The sequence below is a fragment of the Chenopodium quinoa genome, unplaced genomic scaffold (genome assembly GCF_001683475.1).
Source record: "Chenopodium quinoa cultivar QQ74 unplaced genomic scaffold, ASM168347v1, whole genome shotgun sequence".
Lineage (NCBI taxonomy): Eukaryota > Viridiplantae > Streptophyta > Magnoliopsida > Caryophyllales > Amaranthaceae > Chenopodium > Chenopodium quinoa.
Window position 1 is genome coordinate 1730781 of NW_018742881.1, and position 15856 is coordinate 1746636.

A 15856-nucleotide genomic window follows, 5' to 3' on the forward strand; every position below is an offset into this window, starting at 1 on the left:
GATGTTACAACTAAATAGAGTATAAATAAAGATTCTAAAATAGAGGGAAATTTTCCAAAGAAAATAAACCCAAAAATATATCGACCGTTGGGCCTCCATCTAACCATCTCTCTTCATTATCCACATCTATCTCCATTCATCCAAATAAAAACAATCACCCACGAAAACACAAAAACAACTCTACAACTCAAAACTAACCCAATTTTCCTACAAAATTTAATCACTGAGCTTCAAATTAATGGCTTCCATACCAAACCCAGTTTCTTTAATTTATCAAAAAACATTACACAGAACTTGTTATACTAAACCCACTTCAATTAACACCACCATTAAAGCCATGGCTAAAGAGCTCCACTTTAACCATGATGGTTCTGTCACTAAGAAGCTTCAGGTTTACCATTTTTGGACCATTACACCTTTATTTTTGAATTTATAATTGTTGATTTTATCAATTTTTAATCTTTTTTGTGGGAATTGTAGGCAGGGGTGAATTTGGTGGGAGATTTGTTAGGGGTGACATTGGGTCCAAAAGGAAGAAATGTGATTTTGCCAAATAAATATGGACCTCCCAAGATTGTCAATGATGGTGAGACTGTTCTTAAAGAGGTTATCTACTTTGCTTATACTTTGTAGCATTTATTTCATCAATTCTGCTATTTAATTAGTATGTGGGTGTGAGATAGAAATTATACATCCCTGACCCTAGATAATCGGCCACATTTATGTTTCGGGCTGTCCCCGTATCAATGAGTCATTTCATAGTACTTGATATGTTGAAATGTAAACTTTTCATAATACCCTTAATAAAAGACTAAAGAATTAAGCTATTAATTGTGTGATCATGTACACAATATTTGTAAGGTGGGTACTTAAACTATGATTTTTTTAACTCAACTTCCTTAAAAATGATTGTGAATCAATGTAGCTTATTTCGATTAATATTGGAATTTCATACATAAGTTCATATTTAGCAGATTTCAGAAATGTATGCATTTTGTGAAACAGTGCAATTTCTAACAGACTAGACTAGCACTATATATTTATATAATGTAAAGGAGCTACCATATAAATTTGTGTGAACTTTTCTTATGTAATTAACTGATCATACTTTAGATTGAGTTGGAGGATCCTCTAGAGAATGTTGGAGTAAAGTTGGTGAGACAAGCCGGTGCTAAAACTAATGATCTTGCTGGTGATGGTTCAACAACGTCGATTGTTCTTGCTCGTGGTCTCATTGATGAGGGTGTGAAGGTAATCATATCCCTATCCAAAAGGGTCACTGCTAGGACAATTTGCTTTATTTTCACAATTGCATTTAACATATTCCTTAGTTAAGGAATAGGGACACCATTAAACTAAAATGCCTTGTTTTTGGTGTTGTTGTCTAGCTTCTTAATTCCTTGTACTAATGGTGCAACTCTTAAGGTCATTGCAGCAGGCAGGAATCCTATCCAGATTTCACGTGGGATCGAGAAAACAGCAAAGGCCCTTGTTTCTCAGCTTAAACTAATGTCTAGGGAGGTGAATGTTACTGTTCTTCTATTGTTTCTTAATGCTTTAGACTCATGAAAACCTCGGAGAAAGGAAGAAATTTAAGAGTTTATATTCATAGTACTTAAATTAAGTTTGCAAAAATAATGCAGATTGAAGATCATGAAATTGCAGATGTGGCTGCTGTTAGTGCAGGAAATGATTATGAAGTAGGCAATATGATTGCTGAAGCTGTTGCAAAAGTAGGAAGGAAAGGAGTTGTGAGAGTTGAGAAAGGAACATACACAGAAAACAAACTGCAGATTGTAGAAGGAATGCAGTTTGATCGCGGGTACTTGTCTCCTTATTTTGTCACAGATCGACGAAAAATGACAGTAGAGTATGACAATTGCAAGGTAGGTTTCATACATCAATAATCTGTTTTCTATGATCTTCTTCTGAGGAGTGATCAAAGGATTAATTGCTCACCTGGCAGATTCTTTTGGTGGACAAAAAGATCACTCATCCTAAGGAGGTGTTCAAAATGTTAGAAAATGCGGTTCAGGGAGATTTTCCAATTTTGATCATTGCAGAGGGCATAGAGCAGGAAGCTATGGCTCCAATAATCAGGAACAAACTAAAAGGTGCTCTGAAGGCTGTTGCTATCAAGGCTCCTGCCTTTGGAGAACGTAAAAGTCATTGCTTGGATGACATTGCTATATTGACAAGAGGTAGTTCCTTTACTGGTCATAAGAGTTACATTTATGCTTCCCTAAAGCAGCCATGATCCAACTTAAGCTTGACCACATTGTTATAGCTTATGTTTCTCCGACTCTTCATATCTCCTCACGTACCTTTGTCAGGTCTTCAAATACCAAAATGGGTGTACACTTTGTATCTTTTTAAAAGTGTGCTCTTTATGTTCTCATGCACTGTGTAGGAACTGTGATCAGAGATGATATAGGCCTCAACCTAGAAAAGGCGGGAATAGATGTATTAGGAACTGCTACTAAAGTGATCATAACCAACAAATCTACTTTAATTGTTACTGATGGAAGTACAAGGCAAGCTGTTGAGAAGAGAGTTTCCGAAATCAAAGCATATGCTGAGGTAAGGCATCAAGTTCTTCACAGATCTGGCCTATCATTTGAACTATAGAACTTTGATAGGTCAGTATTGATCTACATACTGATTGAAATATCAATGGCATCAGTCCTGTGGAGTATAGTATATCGAAGTTATAAGAACAAGTGTATGATTTTAGGAAATACATTTTTTTAAGCAGTGTAATGTTCTGTTAGATTTTGAAGGTTTGAGCTAGTAAGATAATATCTGGCCAGATATGTGCAGAGGATATTTGATGACAGTTTTTGTATGGTTTCCTTGCATGATACTTAGTTGTTAAATGCTATTGGTCAATCTCCAGAATGTCGAAGAAAATTTTCAACGGAAAATTCTGCATGAGAGAATAGCAAGGTTATCTGGGGGTATTGCTATCATAGAGGTAATTTCATAATTTATTTACAGGAACAGGTACCCTGTGTTGTGGACATTTTGTTAAAATGAAATGACTATATTGCAGCCTTTTGCAGGTGGGAGCTCAAACACAGATTGAGCTGAAGGATAAACATCTAAGGATTGAAGATGCTTTGAATGCAACTAAGGTACTGTTCTTGATTTATTCGGTTTATATATTTTAACTTTGATGAGATCGTAATAACAACTACTCCCCTTGTCCCTAAATAATAGGCCACATTTGATTCATGGTCTTTATAAGGATATCAGCCAAAATACCAAACTATCTTTTACTTCCAAAATTTACTTCATCATATCAATGTAGCTTTTCTGTAAAAATATTGATTTAGAACATCATTGAGGATATTATAGGAAAATTCCAGCAAGTGACCTACGGAGTATAATTTTGGGACAAACTAAATCGAAATATGACCTATTATTTTAGGATGGAGAAAGCTTATGAGCCTACAAAATCGTGTCTAAGCATATGACAAGTCATGAAGAAATCAAAGAAGTTCCTATGATCTTTTTTAGGAGCAATATCAAGGAAAGATTTTGTTTGACCATTAGAAAAATTGAAATTTTGCACTCCCTCTCTTTATTTTTGGTTTCTTATTGCTCTTATAATTCTACTCAATAGCTAACAAGTTTACGTGGCTTAATAACAAGAACTGAATCCTAAAGATCTGTTATCTACTTATTTCTATTCTTGAATCTTTAACGCACTTGCTAACAACCTTCGTAACATGAACTCTTGTTTCTAATCTCCAAAATGACATTTTGTAGGCAGCTATTGAAGAAGGTGTTGTGGTTGGTGGAGGATGTTGTCTTTTACGGCTTTCATTGAAGATTGATGAAATCAAAGAGCAGCTAGATAATGAGGAGCAAAAGGTAATGCAGCACTTCCTTTCAGATTATTGTTTTTGTTATAAAACTTAGATAACTGCTTAGTTCGATGTAAACGAACTCATAATGTCTATAGCCAATGGCTATGATCTTCCCTTCTTTGAGTTGCCTAACTTATGATATTTCTGAGCTGCTTAAAAGTTTTGGATGTGATATGATACAGCTCAATAACTATACCTTTATATCAAATGAATTCCTAGCTTGTGTTTAAACTTCAGAACATTTGTCATAACAAAAAATGTATGTTCAGAGGTACTCATGTCAGATTTTTATGAGCATTCCTTGACAAATGTGACTGAAATTAAGTAAATATCTACAGGTTGGAGCAGAGATCTTCAGACAGGCTTTGGCCTACCCAATAAAAAAGATAGCAGAAAATGCAGGCGTTAATGGCAGTGTGGTTGTGCAAAAGGTCCTGCATACTGTTTTACTGAATTCTGTTCTGCTCAAAAAATGTGAGCATTTTGCTCATAATTAACTCTACGAAAACTATTGTTGCAGGTTCTTGCTAATGATAACTTGAGATATGGGTACAATGCTGCACGTGACTGTTATCAGGATCTAATGGAAGCTGGGATTATAGATCCTACAAAGGTACACTAGATTCAAATGTAATTTTTCCTGTTACTAAGGGAAAATAATTATAGTAATGTATTTTTTCGGGTTGCTTGTATCATGTAGTATGTTCAAAGTAACTATAGAGGCCTTCATTCCAAATATCATGGATTCATGGTAAAGATTAAATTACCAAATTGAAGCATTAGAAGATTTGAAGTGCATCTAACCCAAAAAAATCAATTTATTCTGCTTGCTTGCAGAATGGGCAAAGAACCAAGTCATGCTCTTATAGTGTCAAATCTTTTGTAGAATAAAATGCACTCTTTTTACTCTCCTTTCTGTTAGATTCTTCACATCTTGTTAACACATTTATACGTGCCCAGTGACAATAATTTTTTACATTTCCCTCTCAAATGGGAGCAGGTAGTCAGGTGCTGTTTGGAGAATGCAGCATCGGTTGCAAAAACATTTCTTACGTCAGATGCTGTAGCTGTTGACATTAAGGAAAAACAACCATTTCCGAGGAGACCTCCAATGCCACCAATTCCCATGTCAGGTAATTTACCACCATTTTCGAAAAGACCTCCAATGCCCATGTCAGGTAATTTACCACCATTTCCGAGGAGACCTCCGATGCCACCAATGCCCATGTCAGGTAATTTTGACTTGTGCAATCAAGTGATCAATTCTCCTGCAACAGTTAAGCAGACACTAAATTACAGTTGATTTGATGAAACTGACTCATACTACATTTTTTCATTTAGGTGTCGGGCCTCTTGGGATGTAATCGATTTACATACAATACGGATGTGTCTTTATCACATAGCAGCCAAATTTGATTTTTTTTTTTTCCCGAGTTAGAACTAGAGATGATCCTCAATCCCCAAATGGAAATTCTTCTCTAACAATCAAGCTTCAGAGAGTTATGCTGCATTACATGATCATCATGAAGTTACAGATGATGGCCTTCTGCAGTGCCAACTGGTATCAGAGTTTCTCTGAAAGAACTAAGATTAAGGGTGGTAGCTAATGTATCATTCATTCGTAAATCAAAATATTTTGATGTTTGTACATACTCTGATCTGTATGTAAATCAATAGCACTGTGCAGTCTGCAAAGTTTAATATTCCAAAATATAAACTGATTGTGCATTAGACTGATTGAATATTTGAAAGCATGCATTGAATTAGTTTGCCCCCTGAATGAGAATGTCTCAGCATAGGGGTTTCATCTACCTATGAACGTAGCTAACACATAGTGAACCACAAACATCTTTGTACATGTTTCTTGTTAATGCTTCTCCCATCCATCACAACATGCCCTTCACTGATTAATTGGACCGATGACTATATTCTATAGTCATTTAAATATTGAAAAATTACAATTATCAGAATAAATGTCACATTTTAAAATTTTATTTAAAAATCAACCCAAAAGTTAAAACAATAATCTTAGAAACTATAGATTAAAAATTTCCTACAGGTGGAAACTTGTCGCAAATTTGAAGTATGTCAATACAGCATGGAGCATTTGTCTTTTCAATTGCTTCATTAATGTACTTTATATGACCTCGATCATTTTTTAAAAATAATTACCAGCATATTTAGCCAAAAAGGGCAAAAGGTTCAAAAGATGAACATGTCAACTGTAAACAACTTAGATTGATCAAACACAAGAAGCAAGGCCAGTAAGGTTATGCTCATACTAGTCATACATAGCTAGTTAGGATAGCCAGAACACATATTGACGCTTGATCTTCAACTCAGGTAAAAATGTTTACAAAAGTAAGCGTATACAATAAAATTGATTATAATTTGCAATGGCTAATCTTCTCCAAAATTACGCAGAAACATTAAATTGAACACTTAATTTCCTGACTCATGAAAGGAGAATTCTCTAGCTAAAAGATCAAACTGCAAGCTTCAAATTTCTTACTAAATTTACAGATCAATCACACGAGACAGCTTCTGGATTCTGTTTAGTAAGAAATCTCCTTGCTTGATAGTTGCTTGATAGAGAGCATTTTTCGCATCAGGCCGATTGGTCTCAAGAACACCAGCTACCTTGTCAATTTTGCAGTGCAGCTTTCCAGCTGCTATAAAGCGAGACAACTCCCTGGAAAGCCAAATTTTAGTTCTCAGAATTGCAAAAATAAACAAATATGGCTCATCTTGAGAACCTAAACAGATGAAGGGAGTAATGTGACTAATTTCAACTTTCCTTTGCTTCAGCAATTAAAATAGGGGTGAAGGGCAAATAAAAAAAAAAAAAAAAAAAAGGCCTCAATCCAGCTTATTAAGCTGTATATGTGTCATTTGATCTTGCTTCTCCATTATAAACCACTCAAACATCCCTATTTCACTTTTGCTACTCATCTAAGATGAAATTTATACAGCTGACGGGAGGGGCAGGGCACTCAGAAGCTTTGGGCGCTGGCTGCTGGCAAGGGGGAGGGGGGAAGTGGCTGTTGGGAGGGGCTGGGCAGTTGAGGGTGGCTGGGTATTTTTTATTTATTTATTTATTTTTAATAAACTTCACGGAACCCTAACGGATTCCGTTAAGTGGTAGTGAAATTTAAATTATGTGATTATAGGTGGTAGCAAATTAAAATAAAATTTTAGATGGTAACAAAAGTGAAATAGGGGTGTTTGAGTGGTAGCAAAAGTGAAAATTTCCTAATTTTTTTTTCAAAAACCGAGTACTTTTAGCTTTTTAAGGGACTGGTTTAGAATTTCAAATGCCGTAAGAAAATACTTTATTTTTCAAGCAGCAGCTTGAAATTAGATACTTTTCCACCACAAAGTAAAATTAAGAATACTCACAGGTCAATAAACTCCACTGTCACGCCAAAAGCCTTTGCCATTGCTTCAATGGTTACACTCTTGTATGATTCCAGAAACTGAGAGTAAACGACAGTCCTGACCTCCCTCATGTAATAGCGGAAGTGTCGATGCAAATAGCGGTCAAACTTTATTTGTTCTGTCAGACCAGCTGCACATCACAAAGATAATATTGATGATCATTATTACCCATTAATTTGCCACAGCATCTAAACTAAAAAATTAAATTTCCAGGAAGAGGACCTGAGGGAAGATGAGCATGCCCACTATTATATTGAGTTATTTTCCACACCCCAACCCCCCCCCCCCCCAACCCCGGCCCCCACTTTGCATCCCCACACCAAAGCCTGATTACCACAGTAAACTGATAAGAGTCGGAACACACCAACTAGCCAAAAAGATGGCAGGTACTAAAATACAAGTGAAATATGCAATAATCAACACACGAAGTGATCACAGTAGGCAAAAAAAAGAAACTAATCTTACTCACCAAATGCAGAGAAAAATGACTTGTATTGACAATCATAGAGTGAGTTCAGGAACTCGGACAAATGAGGAACCTTTCCGATCACAGTTAAAATCTCAGGTGCATCCACTACCTGTCACATGTCCATGAACATTAATACATACCACTATGTCAATGGAATAACAAATTCAGGAGGATACAGAAATAAAATTACTATTAGATTACCTTTTGTTTCAAGGAAACTCTATCAAGGGATATGATACTGGTAAGGACAGTGTAGAATATAAAGGTATCATAAGGGAAAAGCTCATATGTTGTGAAAGTTGAGATGGAGTCCAAAAATAAGCTAGCTGCTTTCTTGAAATTTCGAGTAGACATGCAATACAGCCCCTCATACACCTTCAATCGATTTTTTCTTTCCCAATCACCTCCTTCCTCAAACAGGCTGAAATTAAGAAATAGACACCATAAATAAAAAAGAACAAATTGATCAAGAAATTCAAGAATCTTGCAGAGAATTATGATGATTCCTTGCAACTTACTTTTTGGCTTTATCTATGCTTTTGGAAATCAGATCAAAGTCCATGTCAAACAATCCAACTTGAAGAGTAAAGAACACCAGATCCATTTTCTGACCAACTGCAACAGTTTTGGTCTCAGTTACCTTGAGCTGCTCCAATGCTTTATCCTAAATATAAATAAATTAAGGAATGGTTAGAAGTAATGTTACAACTTAGGACAGTCCTAAACCCCTGAAAAATTCAATAGAAATGATCCACTGAAGAGGTCCTTACTTTATCACCAGTTCTTATGTAGAATAAAGACTTTGCCAAATGAGCTTCTCGAACTTCACTTTCGCCCAAGTTTTCTTCAGCATCAGCTATCCTACACCAAAAAAGAACAGATAAAAACAAAGGTCATAAAGATGTAAAGCTATTTTTTCAATGAGCTTCATAGTTTACAAGAAGCATAACCATGCAATAGGCAAAGAGATTAAACAAACTAAACCACTACCTACCCTCTAAATAAAAAGAAAACAGCAAATCAAACATTGACTAGTCTTTCATGTAAAATGAACATAATATGATCCAGGGCCAACATCAGTAAGAGTCACAATATCAAAATTACCTTATTTCTTTATCAAACTAACCAAAAAAGTTACAAGAGGGAAAACAATATTAATCAGAAATAAAGGAGTCTTTCCAATAAAATACAACACACAAACTAATTATACGTAAATTTCAGAAAACCTTCAGGTAAAGTTCCTGAAATGTTTACACTTTTACTCATGACTGATAACGATTACAAGCTAGTTTCAGGGGACAACACTTTGCCTCACTGACACAACCTTTGTAAGTGAACAAAGAACAAATATTCTGCACTTGGATGTATGTGCTTCTATTGAACTCAAAGGAATACGAAGAATCTGTTACATCCAACTATCCAAGTATTTAAACGACGGTGTAACTAGAAAAATCTAGAAGTCATATATCCTCAGATGTCTCTTCATTTCCACCTCTAGAGCTTTACCAAATATGATAAAGCCCCATTTTCGGGAATTGGAACGATATCAACGAGCATCATACATCACTGGATCATTACAATTCAACCAAAACATGTGGAAATGTTTCACCTTTAAAGCTAATTTCTATAACAAATTCACAATTGGGGATTGAAATAAAAGAATTTATGACTTGTCATATAATTCCAGTTATACATCACAGCAAAAATGTAGAAAATATAAGTTCTCAATGTTATTAGATGCGCTTAGCACCTCTATAAGAGAGAGAAATGGGAGGTTACACAAAAGCATTTACCACATACAGAGTTAACAACCAATATTGAAGGACAGTACTGATCCACTAATTAGTACAGTACTAGACAAACATGATGGAGCAGGAAGATCTATTTAGACAGTGATAAGCCCCTCTAATGTATAGCACCACACAACGCTACTCTCATTTCACCTCAAGTACCCTTGTCGGATCCTAGACACTCTAACATACAGGGGCGGACCCACCTTTAGTCATAGTGGGTCCGGTGACACAGTATTTTTTTAAAAAAATAAAATATCAAAGAGACCCCTTATTATAGATAGGCGGTCTCTTTGATGCTGCTATTGGTAACAACAAACAACATCAAAGAGACCTCTTATTAAGGTAGGCGATCTCTTTAATGCTGCTATTGCTACTTAAATATTAAAGAGACCTGTTATTTATATAAGAAGTCTCTTTGATGCTGCTATTGCATTTCGCAATTTTTTTGCGTTACTTTCTTTTTTCATTAAAGAGACCAGTTATATTTAATAACTTGTCTCTTAAGTTATCTCACTTTTTTTTGTATAATTTTTTAATAATTTTTTTTCCCTTTTTATATCTTATATTTGTACAACCGATTTTAATATTTCCCCATAAAGCTTATCAATTAACTAAAAAATCATAAAGTTAATTCAATATAATAATTTTATTGTACCATTTGTTTATAACATGTTATTTGTAGTATTTTCGACTTGTAAAATTGAATTCTTAAGTACTGTATTTGGTTGTGGTATGTATTTTTGTGTCCTATTTTTGGATTGAAGTGGTATGTATTTTTGTGTCCTATTTTTGGATTGAAATCAATTTGGTGAAATATATATATATATAATTTTTGGATTGAAATTAATTATGAACAAGACATGGAAAAAAAAAATTGTACTTTCACAAATGATCAATAATTGATGGTGACACACTATCTCGGAAATCTTGGATCCGCCACTGCTAACATAGGTATAGACACTTCGATACTCCATTTTGCTTCAATTTTAGAAATTTTAATACGGCCGACTTGATTGCCCAGGTCAAAGTAATATAGAACTACCCAAATTGATAACCCACATCAGTAATGGCAACACAAAGAAGCATATTTACGTCAAGGCTAACGGTTTCATTTCACAGATTTGTAGCATTCCCAACTCAATGCACCCCCACCCCTTCAACTTATAGTGTTTCAGCTAAAAGATAGTGAATCAAATTAACTTTGATAGAAAAATTCTTTAGTATACAGCATAGAAAAAACCCTAAAAAATCAAATTAACTTGCATTTAACAAAATAAATATGAAGCTACAATTTAACAATCCAACAAACCCTAAATCAAAATTCACAGAAAACTCACTTCTCATCGAGTTTCTTAAGCTCATCTTCAATACTTTGCCGCATCGAATCAAGCAGCGATTGATCCAACTCCAACACTCCATTTGCAGCTAGGGTTTCATAAAGCGAAACCATAACTGCAAAAATCAATAAAACTCAAAATTAAACACAATTTGATTGTTAAAAAAACGATTGAAATGAAGAATTAGGGTTTGAATCGAAAAAAAACAACTTACAATCAGATTTGATGGAAGATAAGACCTCATCTTTGAGACGAACTTTCTCGATATCCTCAACATCGGGATGAGTAAGGTGGAAGATCTTGTTAGCGAGTTTAAGGTGCTCATTTTGTGAATCTTCTTTAGCTTCCATGGCTTCTTTCTTCGAGTTTCTCTCTCCTCTCTGAGTAAAGAAGTTTGTGTTTTTGTGTTGTTTGCTTGGAGAAGGAGAAACTGTAATTGTAGAGACTAGAGAAATGAGAGTATGTTTGTATTTCCTAGTATTTCTTTTTTTCTCTAAGAATGAGTTTTGGGCCGGACAGTCGTCTGTTAAAACGGGCTTGTTTTAATAGAGGTGTCAAAAACTGATTCGATTCGATAAAAATCTCGATTTAAGAAAACAATAATTTTACACAACTTACTTTTAAAATTGACTTAACTCGATCTGACTTCACCGAACTCATACCAAGTAACCAAATTGACACGTCTACTTGCTCATATAATGTTAGAGTCCTAGTATGTGAGGCATATACGACAAATTAAGTGTAGTAGCATACTAATCGGTTTTTGTTTGAAAGAACCCCGACATTTTTCAATAATGTACATTGTAGGAGTTGAAAGTGTTTTCTTGACTATCTTGTAACTTAATTATAGACGATACCAAAAATATAACTTGTATATTCTTTCTTTAACTGTTGAATTTGGCAAAATAATACTAATAACTTTTATGATGGAGCGAAAAAATTATTGCACCATTTGCATTGAACGGTTGCCCTAGCTGGGTATAGAGTTATATACATTAGTCAATTAGCCCAATTAGCGATATTTGAACAAGTTTGCTAAATAATTGGAGCTTTTTAAACTAAACCAGACATACAAAATTGGTACACATTTCATTAGCTATTTTGTGATTTGTGATCCTGAATCGAAAGCATATTGTAGTCTAATCAAAGCACAATAATCAAGTGGGCATGACATGTACCACAAACCCTCTTCATACAATTTTCAGCTTGTTCTGATGATCAAGATACATACGAATTGCCTCTTTGAATTTGAAACGTGATATTAGCAACACCCGATAATACCAAGTAATTCAAACAAATAGAGATAACATATACTTCTAATATTCATACTATACTGCTCTTTACAGTGTCATAAACTCATAATCCAAAACTCAGGTCAATATGTATTGAAAATTTAGCTTTGTATCTCAGTATCTGTCATTGTCAGCATGTCACCTGCTAGCAACTGCACCAGCTTGGTCAATAGGGAAGGTCCCCTTCAGGAAGCTCCCAATTATCATTATCAAAATCATCATCTTCCTTCTTTGGAGTATCAGTATTATTCTGTTTTGTAACTTTTGGCCGAAAACGCCTGTATTAACAAGTAGTTAACATGTATTAAAATGAATATACAACAGGCCAGAAATAATATTAAAATAACAATTCCAATAAGAAAGCAGCAGAACATCAAGCTCTTTCAAGTCTCAAACACAAGCAAAAGTACAAAGCATATCAGAAAAGCACGAAGCAGCTGCAAGATGCTATGGAGTATGTAAGATTCTATAAGTAGTATACTGAGGAACCTATCATCTGTCAACGTCACATAATATGTCAACCAGATTTTAAGTACAGAGAGATTAACACGGAATGCCAGTAGAGGAAACTGTAATAACACACAGTACAAAATTCACATCACATCACTGGCAAAATGATAATCCTTCTGCCCCTAAATAAAAGCCCCGTTTCTATCAAAATTCTTGTGCCTCTAAATGAAAGCCTCGTTTCTCATTTGGGTAGGGTCAATAATCTATTTACTTCGTTTCTCTATCACTCCTAACCAACAAAATCTCCTTAACCCACACTATATATTCTCTCACTTCCCCTAAAACCAGTAAATCATTACCAGTTTACCTCTACCTTCTTTTTCTATTCAACTTTAATCAACAAAACCCCTTAAACCGCATGCACAGGAGAAATGTGGCTTATTTAGAGGCAAAAGGAGTAAATAGAATAGCTTGGTTGCATAAGTAAGCAATAGCAAGCATAAAATTAGGTTGCAGCTTCTCAAATCTTACAAGGATATTGGATGCCAATTTGTTCCAAAGATTCCAATGTAAACAATCTCACATTTTGTAAAAGATCTGTCTTATTGGTTGTGAAGTTGCATAAGAGACAAGACTTCCAATACTCCATTAATCTTTTGAAATCTAGTATTACATCAAGCAGCTGAATAGCTCTAATACTCCTCCCGCAGAAAAGCATATCAGAACTGGAATCTCAGGACATGAATTTAGTATAAGAGAACGAGGGAAACAACAATGTTATTAATGAACCTCAGATTTGTTCAGTAGGGTACTATCTAAACAGTGTTAGCTTTGCCCATCAGACTTTGCAGCGCCTAGTTTACAAAATGATGTTTGCACAATACAAGAAAGCCACCGCAGGATTCCTCATAGGTGTTGTAATATAACCACAGCTGCAGCAATATTAACAATAAAATTGTTCAGCTCCCGAAAACATTAGGTCCTCATATACCAAACATGCTAAAACTCGGTCAAGATTCCTCTTATGAGTTTAGACTCATATACCAGAACATTCAAAGGAATGCAGATGTATAAGCATCATGTCTAATCCAAGTAATAACTTTTGTTTTCATGGCGCCTCATATGACTTCTTCTAAATTTCTATAACCTATAAGTCAATTATATTATTTATAGAAACCATCAAACCAAAACCTTCATTCACTAATAGCCTCAAACTCAAATCCTTCACTATCATTTTCACATACTCATTCCACAAGTTCAAATTTTGTAGTAAGCAATCACAATTCCAAGTTCATTTCTTCCACCTGCTTTTCTTCCTCACGCAAAATAAAGTTCTATAAACAAAACCAAAATTTGGAGTTAAAATCCCAAACATATACAATTTTCGTAGTTACTCATATTAGCCAAAGCTCAGTCCAATAGTCTATAAATCCGTACTTTACAAGGCCACAAAAATTCCTTCAAAATGACAAGAACACATAAAGATAAGGAAAGTCTGCAGCTAAACCTTCAAAATATCTTCATCAAATATCCCTGGCTCACATAAGAATCATGGTAACAAGTTTGGGACAGATATCTGTAGCTGCTCAGCAATTGAAACACCATGTAAAGCTCAACCGAGCTCAATCGAACAACAACAAAACCCAATCGGCAATACCTCAATGCTCATCACAAGGCCCAACACATTCCCCCACCTAAATCCCATTCTTAATTCAAACATGAAACTCCAATCATTGTAACTCACAAACCACTTCTAATTTTGCTTCAATTTTCAGCATTACTGTTTTTCATCATGAAACATCTTATATTATCACCAAAAATACCTCTTCACAACCAAACCCCATTACAAGTAAAATTCTTCTCTTAAGGTTTTTTTGATGACTTTGATGCTTTGGTGATGAAGTTTTCACATTTTTACCAAAACTAATGTTATAGGGTGAGTTTTGAGCATCATTCAATTTTCTACCTTAACCAAACCAAACACAATAAAACTCCAAAACAACCAACAAAAACCAAGAACTACATATACAAAGTAAAACCCATCAACTCAAACCAAAGAATTAAGCTTTTGGCAGCAAAACCGAGGACCTGAAATCAAATCTCGTCTACATAATTATCGATTTCTTGATTTTCCATATACACACACAAATAATAAAAAAATAAGAAAAAAATGAACAATGACCAAAACAAATTAAAAAAATCTACAAATAAAAACCAAACCTTTTGCTATTCCTCTTAGCAGCTTCACGAGACTTGCGTTTCTTCTTATCATGAGGATTCTCAAACCATCTTCTTCTCTTACACTCTTGAATAACACCAGCTCTAAATACTTCTCTCCTAAACCTGCTCAACAGCTTTTCTTCATGCTCGTTTTCATCAACCACAACCTGCACATTATAAGTACCCATTGATGTTATAAACAACCCATTTCGATTTCTAGGGTTTTCTGGGTTTTTTAGAGTGATTGAAGGGCAATTTAGAGGATATGAAAGGTGGGTTTTTTGGGAAAAAGGGATTTGGGCTTTGGTGTTCAGAGTTTGGGGGAAGAATGAGATGAGTTTTGAGAAACTTGAAGTTGCTGCCATGGCGGATTTCTTCAAATTCTTTTTTTGCAGAGTTTGTTGGTACTTTTTTCGTGATTTTGTGGGGTTTTGCTGGGGTTTAAGGTACTAGAGAGGTCTACTTCTAATGGTACAAAAGAACCAAGAATGTTCCAAGAACTTCTAGATTTTTTTTTTAAGGCGTGGTGTCAATAAACAATTGTGAAATGTAACGCAGAGTCATCCGGACGTCTCACCTAAAGAATAATATTGTTCTTTAAATCACGACAAAATAAATTCATACAGATTTATAAGTAAAATATTAATGCTTAAAGTTGTGCATTGGATGCTGTTAAGAAATCAAACACAAAAAACATTTTGTGGGATGGAAATTGTAAATGTTATATAATAAATTAATATTTGCAGGTACGAGATGTTCTTTTGATATCGATTGAGGCAAATGATGATCTAGTCATATTGATGCGTAAGAGAAATAAGCTTTAGTTCATTGTTACAATTATGGTAAGAAGGGTGAAAACTGAAAGTGAAGAATTTGTTTTTTTGGTGCAATGAAAGTGAAGAATTTGTGACCATTATTAGAAATCCTAACATTAAGATGATGTATAATTGGGTCCATTTTCATCTTATTGTTATCTTATTAGTAT

General features: G+C 34.7%; 3 protein-coding genes across 6 annotated transcripts; 1 reads left to right on the forward strand and 2 right to left on the reverse strand.

Moving 5' to 3' along the window:
* Positions 1-82: 82 nt before the first annotated feature.
* On the forward strand, positions 83-5603 carry LOC110726810 (ruBisCO large subunit-binding protein subunit beta, chloroplastic-like). 4 transcript variants are annotated; one of them, XM_021906327.1, is made up of 14 exons: positions 83-391; positions 481-606; positions 1114-1251; positions 1426-1521; positions 1644-1886; positions 1967-2201; positions 2411-2580; positions 2897-2974; positions 3063-3134; positions 3772-3876; positions 4211-4303; positions 4393-4485; positions 4873-5104; positions 5214-5603. In XM_021906327.1, exons 1-14 carry the CDS (start codon positions 239-241, stop codon positions 5234-5236), a joined length of 1857 nt encoding a protein of 618 aa, XP_021762019.1. In that variant the 5' UTR covers positions 83-238; the 3' UTR covers positions 5237-5603. The 4 variants fall into 4 exon arrangements, with proteins under 4 accessions (XP_021762019.1, XP_021762020.1, XP_021762021.1 ...); XM_021906328.1 differs by having other exon boundaries at positions 4873-5050; XM_021906329.1 differs by having other exon boundaries at positions 4873-5005.
* A 474-nt stretch (positions 5604-6077) lies between these two features.
* LOC110726812 (26S proteasome non-ATPase regulatory subunit 6 homolog) lies at positions 6078-11372 on the reverse strand. Its single transcript, XM_021906332.1, has 8 exons — positions 11124-11372; positions 10910-11024; positions 8550-8640; positions 8298-8443; positions 7981-8200; positions 7780-7888; positions 7272-7440; positions 6078-6564 (listed from the first exon to the last, which is right to left on the reverse strand). Exons 1-8 carry the CDS (start codon positions 11257-11259, stop codon positions 6390-6392), a joined length of 1161 nt encoding a protein of 386 aa, XP_021762024.1. The 5' UTR covers positions 11260-11372; the 3' UTR covers positions 6078-6389.
* A 710-nt stretch (positions 11373-12082) lies between these two features.
* On the reverse strand, positions 12083-15489 carry LOC110726814 (30S ribosomal protein S21, chloroplastic-like). The gene is made up of 2 exons (XM_021906334.1): positions 14872-15489; positions 12083-12479 (listed from the first exon to the last, which is right to left on the reverse strand). The coding sequence occupies exons 1-2, from the start codon at positions 15234-15236 to the stop codon at positions 12368-12370; spliced, it is 477 nt and encodes a 158-aa protein (XP_021762026.1). The 5' UTR covers positions 15237-15489; the 3' UTR covers positions 12083-12367.
* Between the last annotated feature and the right edge of the window lie 367 nt (positions 15490-15856).

Excerpts from the sequence above, each read along its gene's own strand:
- LOC110726812 (XM_021906332.1), bottom strand. The coding sequence starts at position 11,259 with ATGGAAGCTAAAGAAGATTCACAAAATGAGCACCTTAAACTCGCTAAC. Across the intron at positions 8,201-8,297 it reads AGCATAGATAAAGCCAAAAA|CCTGTTTGAGGAAGGAGGTG; the intron begins GTAAGTTGCAAG and ends TCTTAATTTCAG. Across the intron at positions 7,441-7,779 it reads GTCATTTTTCTCTGCATTTG|CTGGTCTGACAGAACAAATA; the intron begins GTGAGTAAGATT and ends TGTGATGTGCAG.
- LOC110726810 (XM_021906327.1), top strand. The coding sequence starts at position 239 with ATGGCTTCCATACCAAACCCAGTTTCTTTAATTTATCAAAAAACATTA. Across the intron at positions 1,522-1,643 it reads TTAAACTAATGTCTAGGGAG|ATTGAAGATCATGAAATTGC; the intron begins GTGAATGTTACT and ends AAAATAATGCAG. Across the intron at positions 5,105-5,213 it reads GCCACCAATGCCCATGTCAG|GTGTCGGGCCTCTTGGGATG; the intron begins GTAATTTTGACT and ends TTTTTCATTTAG.
- LOC110726814 (XM_021906334.1), bottom strand. The coding sequence starts at position 15,236 with ATGGCAGCAACTTCAAGTTTCTCAAAACTCATCTCATTCTTCCCCCAA. Across the intron at positions 12,480-14,871 it reads GCTAAGAGGAATAGCAAAAG|GCGTTTTCGGCCAAAAGTTA; the intron begins GTTTGGTTTTTA and ends TTGTTAATACAG.